Source organism: Sphaeramia orbicularis, chromosome 4 (genome assembly GCF_902148855.1).
Source record: "Sphaeramia orbicularis chromosome 4, fSphaOr1.1, whole genome shotgun sequence".
NCBI classification, from domain to species: domain Eukaryota; kingdom Metazoa; phylum Chordata; class Actinopteri; order Kurtiformes; family Apogonidae; genus Sphaeramia; species Sphaeramia orbicularis.
In genome coordinates this window covers 15,877,336-15,891,096 of record NC_043960.1, presented here as the reverse complement: position 1 = coordinate 15,891,096, position 13,761 = coordinate 15,877,336, and the positions used below count along the sequence as shown (strand labels likewise).

Below are 13,761 nucleotides of genomic sequence, written 5' to 3'. Positions count from 1 at the left end.
CTAAAACAAAACCTGTGAATATACAAGAGAACAGCTGGAGAATAACTGTCCACTGTAGTGACCACAATGCATGAAAGGGTTAAATATTTTGTGCATTTGTAGATCCACTGTGATCTGTAAGTTGTAATGAACATGTGAAAATGAGAAGCTGAGGCCAAATAATGGCATAAATTGTTAAAATTGCACTTATTTTTCTTAATAAACTTTCTTTTGGTCATGGTTGTTCATGCTTTTCCACATTTTTTTAAAGGATGTAAAAAATTTTGTTCATATAATTTTATTTTTTTCACTCTAAAACATAGAAATTAGACATACAAATTTTGGAATTGATATCATTTTTATATTATTGTGCTATTTTAATCATCCGGCCCACTGCAGGTCATATTGGGTTGTATGTGTCCCCTGAACTAACATGAGTTTGACACCCCTAATCTAACCTTTCCTAAATGATTTATCACCATTTATTTAGAATGTTATCCTCTGTATTTTGTATTTTATCAGTATAAATCATGTATTTTCCTGTATTTAACTGATTAAATCATGAAGATGTTCATAAAAGCTCAGATTAAAGTTGAGTTTGAGTTGATTATTTTAGGAAAAGCAGAGCAAACTGCAGAAAAAGGGACATTTTCAGTCAAATATTTCATTAACTGAACACAAACCAAGCATCTCCATCCATTGTCATTGATCCAACTCCATGGGTTTTACTGGTGAATCGACGTTGTAGAAGATGACGGTGTTTCCATGGTAACTACGGAGCCTCTGAACGTCCAAATGGGTCATGTCTGATGACCATGAAAAGATGACAAACTGTATTTTACACCAATTATTTACATGTATTGACAGGATTAGTGGATCAACAGGTATTAAACAGTTTAGATTAGTACATGCTTTTGGTCGGTGATGGATGTTATTATTATTATTATTATTATTATTATTATTATTATTATTATTATTATTATTATTATTAGTATTAACTTTATGGGTTAATAAATCAGGACATAAATATAAATAATATTGCGAACAAACTGCATTCAAACTGCACATACTATTTTACTTTTTACTCTTTCTTATATATGCTGTACATATTCTTACAGTGTGTTTTATACATCTACATATTCTGCATTTTTGTAATATTTTTATTTACCCGAGAACTAACTGTAAGGAAAAAAAAAAAAAACAATAAATATTCTTGAATCTTAAATCTTGAAATATTTGTAATGATGCTTAACACTGACTTTCCCAGACTATATTTGCATTCAGTGAATTTTTTCTCACCGCAGATAAAAGTACAACTCAACCATGCATGTCAAATAAAGGGTGTTGGCCTGAGAAGCAACAACCTCCCCCCCCCCCCCCCCCCCAAAAAAAAAAAGAAAAAAAAGGGGACATGCATCATCTTGAGCTCTTATACATTTCATGTGGAAAGTTTGAAATGAACTCACTTCAGTATCGGCCTAACCACAAACATAACCACCGTACACAATGACGGGACCCCTAAGGGAGTCTTCAAATGCACCACAAACGCCCCCCACCCAACTACAAACAAATACTGAGCATGTTGTAAAATTTCCACTAGTATTTCAATCTGTGTGATAGGGACGAAGAGCATTACACCGTGGATTAATGCATGTGAACTTTGTAACAGAAAATAAAAAGGATCTTCTTCTGTTTCTGAGTCATTCCAGTAACTGTTTCAGTACACAAACTTCCCAGTCGGCTTCCTGACTTGTTCAAAACATCAACCTTTGTTTGTTTCACTGCATGTTTCACTAAAATGCATGTTTCACTAAAATGCGTATTTTCTTTGTCAGTGTAATATTTTAGATTTAGACAAACTTTGTTCATCCACAAGGGAAATTACTTGGTCACAATAGCTCAGTTGCATACAAAAACACTGCTGAAAAAACACTTGCAAAAAAAAAAAAGAAAGTGTGAAGAGATAAAAGCAATAAATAATACAGGGTGTCCCATAAGTCTCCATACATAGGAAAAATAAACGTTTCTTGACATAAATCATTTTTATTTATATAATATGCTCTATATGACTGCCATTTTGTCGGGAACACATTTCAATGTGTGTCCTCCACTGCTGAAGAACTATAAAGAAGAAATATAAAGAAATACATGTTAGAACCATATGTATTATGTCTCCTATGTATGGAGACTTATGGGACACCCTGTATAAATAGAATACACTTATAAAGCAGAAAAAGTACAAGCTTTGCATATGAACAAATCCACAGGAAATGAAAGTAAATATAAATATACACTATATACATACAGATGTGAAATTTTGTGAAATTTACCATAATCCTTTATCAGGCAAGTGACTATTTTTGGTAATTTCTGTATACATTACAAGACAGTGACAGCAGCAGTTCCAGTGAGGACAGTGAGTCAACATCTCAGGTCCAATGTGGTCTCCAGGGTCTGTACGGTCCACCTCTGCATGAACAGTGAGTGTACCTGCTTTGTTAGGTACCATGGAGTAGTGGTACTAATGTAAGGAATGATGTTCAAAGAGAGAATGTGGATGAGGACAGGGGTCTGGATCAGCACTGATGTTGGTCTAAGGTTATAAAAGTGATGTTCTAATGTTCTAAAATACATGTTCCTTTCACATTACATGCGTTTTTCTTGTATTTTTTTTTTTTATATTTACTTCTTGTATTATTTTTCTTTTCTTTTTTTGCCACTTACGGGTAAGGAAGCAAATTTATTTTATTATTTATTTACTTTTATTTAACCAGGAAAACCTCATTGAGATTTAAAATCTCTTTTTCAAGAGTGGCAGCTGTACATTAACCCTTTCATGTATACTGGTCACTACAGTGGACACTTATTCTACAGCTGTTCTCTTGTATATTCATGGATTTTGTTGTTTTGTTTTTTTTACACATATCTTTATTAAAGTTTTAAGACATTACATATCGTTTCTGACATGAATTGGTAACATTGTGTAGATCTCCCCTGAGTGTAATAGTTATAGTTTTCACGCAATTATCAGTAAATGCATGTTTCTTTGCATCAAAAATTAAATACATGGTGTCCAGCTGAGTGGACATTTTTGCAACTTCATGAAAAATAGGTTCCTAAGAATTTTTTTTTATTATTATTACTATTTTTTTTTTTTTTTATGTATTTATTTATTTATTTTACTTTTTTAAAAATGTCTTTATTTGTCATAAGAACATTTTCAATCGCATTGTTTTTTTCATGCCTAAAGAGGAATAAAAACACTGAGGAAAAAAAATCTTGATTAAGGTTCTCATAATTCTTGCATGAAAGGGTTAAATAGTTACATAAACAAACTTTTATACATAAAAACGAATATAAGTTTTCAATACATAAAAAACACAAAATGAAGTCAAACCTTCCAAAGTCAACTTTGCTAAAAATGCCCACGAGATGAACATAAAGTGCATCAGACAAAACATCTGCAGCCACATGTCTCCGTCTCTAAGTCATCTAACATCCTCTTGAAAGTGTCTAATGAAACCAGATCTTTAAGTTTCAGGGGGTTTTGTAGTTCATTCCAGGTGAATGGAGCCGCAAATCTGAAGGCCTTTTTCCCCAGTTCAGTTCTAACTCTAGGAACAGACAAAAAAAAAAAGATCCCAAGGACAAAGATTAGAAGTGTGGTAACTTCATTTACCTTGGTTTTCTATATAATAACATATTTTTAAAAATTTCACAAAAGTAATAAAGCGTTGTTTGTTCTGTCCAATAACACACTTAGGGTGAAATTTTGAATTTCAGCGTATTTCTGAGTGCCCTATAAAGGGTTAAATCTGATTTCCTTTTATACACTAAATTTGCTCCATCTTGTGTCTGGGAAACCATTTTCTTCTGTTTTCTCCCTGTGTTTTACATTTGGTTTTCTGCTCCACAAAATTCTTACACAGTTTATATTAAACTTTATAAGACCTACACTGATAATTTACAGAAATGCCTGACACATTACTTCTAACATTCCTATCCCTACCCTTTCTCTGACAGTATCAAGCATCATAACTCTAAGCTATAATTAATGGTATATTCCATAGTCTCTGTCTAGCTGTGACCTTCCTTAACCTTCTAGTGTCTCCCCCTCATTGTGTGACTAAATTCACACATTTCTTCACATACAGTCATTAAATCCATACATACCTACAAAACAAGTTGCATTTTTTCAGGTTTAATAGTCAAACAAACCCAATTCTGCTGGAATTTTACAACAGTGAGTCAGTGACAGCAGTAAGTGAGTGTAAGCAGTAACGACTGTACGCTTATCCAAAAGGTATTTAAAGACCTGTACAAGCAAGTCCTCAAGCGTCACAGGTATCGCACCTTTTCTGCCTGGAACACAGAGGGATCAGTCTAGAAAAACCACAACGGATGATATTCTCCCTGGTCTCAGAGGACATAACAGGGATGTTAAGATGCCGAAACTTTTATTTTCTAAAATGCGATTCTATGACATCATGGACCTAATGCAAAATGTGAAGCGGCCCAGGCGGTAAGGACTTAATATAATAATACTTAACCCTTTAACCCCTAATGTGTCTGTGGTGAGCGTTCTGAATGTATGATTTATTTTCACCTCCTGAGACCCAGGAAATGTCAGCAAAATACAAGCTTTGTTTGTTTTTTATAAAAAAAAAGTACCTATATTGGAAACATCATGATGCAACAGTTTTTTCTAATGCAGTTTTCAAAATTTTTATGGAATGTCCTTTGTGGTGGACAGTTTTCTTTTCTTTTTTTTTTTTTTTTTTTTTGTATAAAGTTGTGAATCCCTTGTCCACAAATGTTGACAGAAAACCCATAGCTGGGTCTTAAGAGGTGAAATATTCCTAAAAATTCAACTGTTTGCTAAATAGGAAAAAAAATTCAAAATGTGCTGATAGAATAGACCTTGTTCTTTCCAAAGACATCTGAGCATGCTCAGTGCATCCCCCACCACCTAGGTAATGGGGAGGCAAAACACCGAGCAGTAAGTGAGACCGACTCACTATAAAAATAGATGGTTTGGGCTTCTTTTTTTCTTTCTTCTTCTTCTTTTTTTTTTTTTTTACACCATTTTCCTTGTTTTTTTGTTTTTACTGTTGTTTCCAGCATTGTGGTGATTTTTTTTTTTTTTTTTTACTGAGTTTTGACCGTGTAACTGCTTTTGGGAGATCAACCAGATGTCAAAAAGCGGCAGGACTAATTAAAAAAAAAAAAAAAAAAAAAAAAAAAGCCCTGAAACGAAAACTACTGGACCAAAATTCAAATCCTTGCTGTTGTTCAGTGTGTTCCAGTTCACAGTTCATGTCCAACATCCTAAATCTCTAATTAATGTACATTCTGAGGGTCTTATTTTGTAAAAACCTGTGAAACTTCGAATATCTCTCTTTGTCTTTTTCTATTATTCCACCCTGTTTTCCTCCTAAAACACACAATAAAACAAAACCACTGAAGAAAAGGAACACAAGCACACACTCACAGCAGCTTTTATGACACTGAAACAGACGCAAATTCACACACTGCAAAAATCAAAATCTTACCAAGTGTATTTTTTTTCTCATTTCTAGTCAAATTATCTCATCACATTTAAAAGAAGACATAATCACCTAAAGAGTAACTTGTAAGTGAGTTATAAGAACTTATTTTTTAGACAATAGGTCTTGAAAATCTTATTTCAAGAAATCTTACCAAGATAATTTTCACTTGTTCCATTGGCAGATTTTTTTGCTTGAATAAAGCAAAAAAAATCTTGAATTAACCCTTTCATGCATGAATTGTGAGAACCTTAGTCAAGATTTTTTTCTTCGGTGTTTTTATTCCTCCTTAGGCATGAAAAAAACAATGCGATTGAGTTTTTTTTCTATGGAGTCACAAAAATACCCATGCATTTAATTTTTGAAGAAAAGAAACGTGTTTAAAATCCAATATCAGAAAGTGATATGAAAACAATTAAATAAAAACATTTTTAATGCTGCTAATCTGATGTCTTCTCACATTTTAACATATTCTAATGCTAGTAATTACTCACTTCATGGAGATAATATGCAAAAAAAACCTTCTTGTCTTACAAATAACAATTGATTCTCACTTAATCATGTTAGTGCTGATCAGGTTTATCAAGAACAGCAAAGTTACAGTAATGGTCTGAATGTCAGTGTATGGGATGATGCGTAAGTGTTCACTATGTTGGCTGATATGGAACTAAAACATCAAAATCCATGAATATACAAGAGAACAGCTGTAGAATAACTGTCCACTGGAGTGACCTATGCATGAAAGGGTTAAGCTAAAAAAAAAAAAGAAAAATCTGTCTCGGGGGTTGAAGGGTTAACAGATATGAGCACTGCCTCATGTAGAGTTATGCTGTTTCTTGCTAATTCGTACTATACTCGTATAGTGTGTTCAGACAAATGCAAGTCAGCATCTCATCTGCAGCTTTCACTCTGTTTATTATGTGTATTAAAACTGCCATGTGCTCAAACACATAACATTTTATCTACATTTAATCTAATTTATAGGATTGACATCGTGCTCAATCGAAAACGGCACAAGAACGATATCGAGTGCATCATGGTTCGTAAAACAAATGAGCCCTATCCTACAAAATACAGGTATTGTATTCGACAGAGAGGGGAAGAATTGAAATATGGATGTCAAAGTTACATGAAGTACATTTTATGATATTAATTAAATCTTTCTTTATTACAGCTTGCAGCCTGGTCATAAAATCCATCAATCTTTGGAAAAACTACTCCGGGATAAAAGTGAGAAATGTTACTTGTTATAAAAAAGAAATAAGGTGGATCTAGAACCAAAAAAAAAAGGGTTTATCCACTAACTTTTCAGTGCTCGGTAATTATTTGTGTTTTAAATCCCTCTCTGCAGAATATTTAGCAGCATTTCGTGCCTTTCTGCAGTCTGAGTTTAGCGAGGAAAACATTGAGTTCTGGCTGGCGTGTGAAGACTTCAGGGTGACCGTCTCACCGGATGACCTCCGCTGGAAAGCAGAGAAGATCTACCAGGAGTTCATCCAGCCGACGGCGTGCAGCGAGGTCAGTCCGTCTGTCCCATCAGGGTTCACATCATAGATGAACGGTTGAAGCCGGAGAGGAGGGAAGGAATTCACTCAGTGTTTATTTGCCCTTTAGCATACTCCGATATTTGACACATGGTAAATGTACGGCAGAAACTTAAGTTCAGTATAGACGCAAATACACCCGACACCCGTGGTGATATTACAGAGTAGGACAAAGTATTACTAAAAAAAACAACAAACTCTCACGATCAGGAATATGTTGTTTTAGCGTTGGCTGAGAATTTAATAATAGCTTTCAGTTTGCTTATGTTTCTTTAAAATATGCTTCGGCTTAATATATTTTACCGGCTTTAATCGTGTATTTCTATCAAGTTTCTCTCAGGTTTAATAGCTGTTATTAAGTTTCCAGGACTGGATTCTCCCCTAGCTGCCATACTCGTAAACGCATGCATATAGCCAGAAGTCCTCCTGGAGTTTTAGGTCATTTGCATTTCATTAAATCTAAAATCTAAACCCAGTAATGAATGTGCCTGTCAAAGGTGAAGTCCAATCATCTATCAAGTCATAATTAAGGCTGAAATGTTTGCAGCTTAATTAGCATTTAATGAACGGTAGGTAACTTCTGAAGCTAGGAGGCGCTGGATAAAAACAAAAACAAAGTGATGTGAGGATTAAAAGTCGGAGGTTAACGTCAACTCACTTTATTGTTGAAGTAGGGAAATACAGTCTGTTTTACTCAACATAATACATACAGCACCTGCATTTAGCATTAGCGTTAGCATTAGGAGCAGTGAGCTGCCATTGAGGGTGCTTGGGGGCCGACTCCATATCTTCATCAGTAGCATCATCAAGGGCTCTGACAGGAGTTTTAACCTACATGTACCTGTTTTTAATGGCAGGGAACATGGAATGACCTGGAGGAACATGCAAACTTAACACAGAAAGACTATAGACCGACAGGGAATTAACCCTCTAAAGCTTGAACTATTAAATCATTGACAGAAAATTCCGGTTCTTTGAAACTGGAGCCTTTATCGGTCCTTCTGAACAATCAAAAATAAAGTTTTTTCAAATGTAAATTTTCATGTATGAGTTTCAATTTTGTACCATATTTGATACACCGGGTCTTAATGCTCAAATATTATTATTTTAGAACAAACAAAAAAATAACATAACATAAACATGTCTAACAAATTGGTAATTTCTTTTCAAAATTGGCAAAGTTCTGCCTCCTTCCTCATTAATGACAGTCTTATAGTGTCACTGGAAAGGCCTCTGGTGAACAAATTCCTCCCCCCGGTGGATTATCTGTGTATTACATGTATCTAATTGTATACATCAGGTTTTTCAAGAAAAAAAATCAGACTGATCATGTAAAGGGCTTCAAAACTCATGTTTCAAATATGATACCTGTGGTGTTATTATAGCAGTGCTAACCACTACTGCTGTGGGACAGAATCCACCTACATGATTTTTTTTCTTCGTAGTTCTTCTCAGTTCAACTAGACTGGTTTAGCTCTTTTGAAAACGTTTTCTCTCTCATCCAAGACACTTTTTCAGTTCTTATAGCTGGTATACTTAAGTTCATTAGCATATGGATTTACATCTACACAGACCACTCCCCCCACAGGTTTATAAGTCTGCATTCCTCCACCAGTTATTAGAGCCGAAGGAGTGTCTTGGATGAGAGACGAAACATTTTCAAAAGAGCTAAACCAATCTAGCTGAACCGAGAAGAACTAACTAGAAGAACGATGACCTGGACATATGAGAACCTACACAGACATCATTATGATGCAACAAATAGGCAGAAATCATGTTTGTAATGTAATAAGCTACAGCTAGTTTAGTCAAATTACTATAAATACTATATGTCAATGTAATAGCTTATACTTAATGTTATTATTAGTAGTGGTAAAGAAGTAAAAAGATATGATGCTATTGACAGAGTGTTAGTGAATAAACCCTCTGGAAATAAGGTAGGGTCATATAAGATGGCCCTACAATTTTTCAAAGTGGCACCAAATCCAGAATCAGATCCGGATCCAAATAATTTCACTAACTTTTGTTGACATCATCATAAAGAAGCTGTATACCAAGTTTGAAGTCAATCGGAATTGTAGTTTCATAGAAGAAGACGACTGAAATTTTTGTAACGGACAACAGACGACGACAGATGACAGACGACGACAACAGACAACGACAGACGCCGCCGCTGGACGCCGCATGATGACAATAGCTGACGGCCTGTTGGCCGGTACACTAAAAATAGGACCAATGGCCCTGTAGCTTACCGGCACTTCCTATCTCTTATAATGGGGAAATTTTTCAAAGTGGCACCAAATCCAGAATCAGATCCAGATCCAAATAATTTCACCAACTTTTGTTGACATCACCATAAAGAAGCTGTATACCAAGTTTGAAGTCAATCAGAATTGTAGTTTCGGAGAAGAAGACGATTGAAATTTTTGTAACAGATGACAACAGACACCTCCGCCGGAGGCCGCATGACGACAATAGCTTACAGCCTATCGGCCGGTAAGCTAAAAACGATGCGTCACACTCCCTGATGCACTCTTTCACAAACCGGATGGACCTGATGAATCCTGGCATTGTCTAATCTTTATGCTTTCTAGAAAACTGATGGTTGTTGAAGAAATAAGTTACTCACTGCATCAGTTACAGTTCAATAACTTGTTGCAGCTGAAACATATTAATCACTGAAATAATTATTCAATAGAAAAGCAGTGTTCAAGCCATTACATCAATAAGCAAGTAAGCAACAAACAAGCAGCCACCTGTATGTTTTGACACCACTGTTACTGATAAGAAAAGGATGATATTAGTCTGAACCTAATGAATCAGATACTTAGAAACGGTCCAAACTGGCTCCAGTGTTGTGTCCAGACCTGTCTGAGTCTAAGTCATCACACACACAGGCAGAGCGTGTTATAAACAGCTACAAGTGATATACCGCCACATCTGCTGACTGTTAGCAGCTAATAAAAACAGATTTGAGCGGTCATGTGAATAAAGCAAAGGGGGGAAAAAATGAGCTAGCTTAGGTCTAAATCCCTTTATATTTTTACCATGAATGTCCTGTTGGCAATTTGTACTAAATAAATCAGAATCAGATAAGAAAAGCCTTTTTCAGTTCCCGAAACTATTCTACACTGTGCTGTGTAAACAGATTGAATCAATTACAACATTTTAGGAAGATAACCTGATGTTGGGAATATCAAAATCATTTTAGATGACATGTTTGATCATTTCAAAACCTGCTATTTTTGACTGAAAAGTCATGTCAAGTAGTGCACAATCGAATGTTAAATAGTTAGAAGCAATGTTTCTATCACCCATTATTTTTGCACATTTTTTGTGATGTACTTTCTTCTTTAGTAGGCCAACAGTGTGATCCATTTCCAATTTACTAAATTATTTTTTTTGTATTTTTTAACCCATAAAGACCCAAACATCCACTGTCAACCAAAAGCATCTACTGATTTAAACTGTTGATCCATTAATTCTATCAATCCATGTAAATAATCAGTGTAAAATACAGTTTGTAATCTTCTCATGGTCATCAGATATGACCCATTTGGACGTTCAGAGGCTCTGTAGTGAATGTGGAAACACTGTCATCTTCTACAACACTGATTCATCAGTAAAACCCATGGAGTTGGATCAATGACAGTGGATGGAGACACTTGGTTTATGTTCAGTTAATGATAGATTTTACTGAAAAAGTCCCTTTTTCTTCAGTTTTTCTGCTTCTGATATGAATACCCTGAACTTTAATCAAATTTTTTATGAACGTGTACATGATCAGTGAATTAAATGTAGCAAACATACTGGATTTTCAAAGGAAAAATGCAAAATACAGAGGATATTATAATAAATGGTGATAAATCACTTAGGAAAGGTTAAATAAGTCATATTTTACTGGAAAAAGTCACCTTTTCTTTTGTTCTTTCTGTTTTAATACAATAACCTTTGAATTTACTCTGAGCTTTTGTGAACATCTACATGATCAGTGAAGTAAGCATAGGGAAGTAGATGATTTTCACTGGAAAAAACACTAAATTCAGAGGATAATAGTATAATGAGTGGTGATAAATCACTTAGGGAAGGTTAAATAGAGTCACACTGCATCCTCATGGGTTAAAACTAATACTAATTCTGAAATATACATGGGTGATATTACAAATTATTACTTTTTTTTTGTTTATTTGTCTCTTTCAGGTCAATGTGGACCACCATATAAAAGAAAAAATCAAGAAATCTCTGGAGAAGCCGAGCCTCTCCTGCTTCGATGAAGCACAGAAACATGTTTACCTGCTCATGGAAAGAGACTCTTGCCCCAGATTCCTTCAGTCAGATGCCTACTTGAGCCTAAAGCACAAATCTAGGACTCTCTGGTACATTTAGCTGAGAAACAGAGCTGTTAAAACACTGCATCAACAGTTTTTTGTTTTTTTTTCATCTTTTCAACTCTCGCTTTGTTTTATTTCTCACCATGTAAGAGATCAAACCTGTCATTGGTTCTTGCACTTGATGTATTACCAAACTGCTTTTTCAACCATCTGCAACATCAAATCTGTTTTAATTAGAATGGTAACATAATGAGGTGATGAAATGTTTTGCTAACAAATAAAACTGGAGGAATTGTGAAAGAAATGTGAAGTCAATAGAGAAAGAAAACCGTCTGAAGAAGAAAACAGTACTGTTTGAAGAGAAGAAAATATCCTGTATTTGGGATACGAAGAGTGTAAAGTTATGTTTGAAACAGTGTTAAGTGGAAGTTTGAATGTTAAAGTGCAGTGTGAAGAGTCATGAAATAAACGATTACTGATACTCAAAGTGACATGACCTATTTTAAAGATTAATATGCATAAAACAAACAAACATTCAAACCCTCTGAAACCTACAGTAACTCCATAATTTTAGCAGGTTTGTGCGTATTTGTGATGTATCATATATCGTCTTAAGAGTCTAGACTATTTCCATATCGTCAGGATTTTGAAACAAAGGTTTATATTTATCTGACAGACTGACTAACTGCGGACGCGGGGATGGGCATGAGTCAAAAAAAAAAAATAACAGAACAGTTTCCACTGCTCACCCAGCAAAGGGATTCTGTTTTTGGTCACATGTCTGATATATCCTCTAATTAGGTGCAGAGACGACTCCCCACACCCGCAATAGGGTTTACCAAACTGGAAAAAAGTAACCCAGCGGTAACCCTTGATCCCGCTCTGTTCTGTAAATGGCCTTATTCCTAAAAATTGTGCCTTAAAAAGGAGTACTGAGGCAGCTAATAATAACTCAGGGGCTTATACGACAACACTGGAGTCATCAGACAACCTGATGCGTAGCAGATCAGCCCAAATGTGCTGCCTTGTTAGGGGAATAATCTCCTACAGACAATGATGGGAAAGACATACAAGAGCTTTATGAGTGAAATAATGTGAAAGAAATAACATAAGATGGAAATATGTTAAGGAAAAAAGATCCTAAAGTCTATTTATGTTACTAAATACAGATCATGTACAAATGCAGATCTTAAAAGTAGAAAACTGACTTTACTGTATATGCAAAATATTGTCTATTAATACATCTTATGGTGTTTCTTTATGAATAGTGTATCATTAAAGTTAGGGTGAGTAGAAGTTTTTATGTTGAGATATCCATGTTACAGCTACAAACAACCTGCTCCTGTAGTTCAGCATTCATTTAATACAGAAAAGTCACGATATATAAACTATGAAAAAAGGCAAAGATATATAAAAGTATAAAGTATATAAAAAAAAATAGGACCAATGGCCCTGTAGCTTACCGGCCAAATTAAAAGCTTTGGGAAATGGATCCAGATGCCATTTATTATCACTGAGTTATGTGTATTTATTCTATTACAGAAATAGCCCATGTTTTGGTCATATTCCGATCAGATCTGTAAAAAATTCAAATTCCAACTTGATATCATTGATACTGATTTAATGGATCAATCCACTTCTTATCTGTTATAATGGGAAAATGTTTCAAAGTCGCACCAAATCCAGAATCAGATCCAGATCAACATAATTTCAATACCTTGTGTTGACATTATCATAAAGAAGCTGTATACCAAGTTTGAAGTCGATCAGAACTGGAGTTTCGGAGAAAAAGATGATTGAAACTTTTTCCCCATAAGAGCCCATGTTAAATTTTCCGTAAGTTCCCGGATCCAGAAGAAGATCCTGATCAGCATGTGGCCATTATGTTTTGGTCATCTCCCCATCAGGGCTGGACTGTAGAAATTTACACTTGATATCATTTATATTTACTGAGTTATTGCATCGATCCACTTCCTATCTCTTATAATGGGGAAATTTTTCAAAGTCGCACCAAATCTAGAATCAGATCCGGATCCAAATAATTTCACTAACTTTTGCTGACATCATCAGAAAGAAGCTGTATACCAAGTTTGAAGTCAATTGGAATTTTAGTTTCGGAGAAGAAGACGATTGAAATTTTTGTAACGGATGACAGATGCTGACGGACGCCGCATGATGACAATAGCTTACAGCCTGTCGGGTGGTAAGCTAACTACATATATAACTATGTAAAACTATATATACAGGGTGGGGAAGCAAAATTTACAATGAACATTTAGTTGTTTTTTCTCAGCAGGCACTACGTCAATTGTTTTGAAACCAAACATATATTGATGTCATAATCATACCTAACACTATTAT

General features: G+C 34.9%; 1 protein-coding gene across 1 annotated transcript; it reads left to right on the top strand.

Annotated features, from left to right (window-relative positions):
* The first annotated feature begins 4,296 nt into the window (after nt 1-4,296).
* LOC115418365 (regulator of G-protein signaling 21) lies at nt 4,297-11,893 on the top strand. The gene is made up of 5 exons (XM_030132796.1): nt 4,297-4,501; nt 6,510-6,602; nt 6,700-6,755; nt 6,877-7,043; nt 11,270-11,893. The coding sequence occupies exons 1-5, from the start codon at nt 4,425-4,427 to the stop codon at nt 11,453-11,455; spliced, it is 579 nt and encodes a 192-aa protein (XP_029988656.1). The 5' UTR covers nt 4,297-4,424; the 3' UTR covers nt 11,456-11,893.
* Nucleotides 11,894-13,761: the final 1,868 nt, after the last annotated feature.

What these genes read in the sequence shown, in the direction of transcription:
- LOC115418365 (XM_030132796.1), top strand. Translation starts at nt 4,425, where the DNA reads ATGCCGAAACTTTTATTTTCTAAAATGCGATTCTATGACATCATGGAC. An exon ending in CCCTATCCTACAAAATACAG is followed by an intron (nt 6,603 to 6,699) that starts GTATTGTATTCG and finishes TCTTTATTACAG; the next exon opens with CTTGCAGCCTGGTCATAAAA. An exon ending in AGCCGACGGCGTGCAGCGAG is followed by an intron (nt 7,044 to 11,269) that starts GTCAGTCCGTCT and finishes TGTCTCTTTCAG; the next exon opens with GTCAATGTGGACCACCATAT.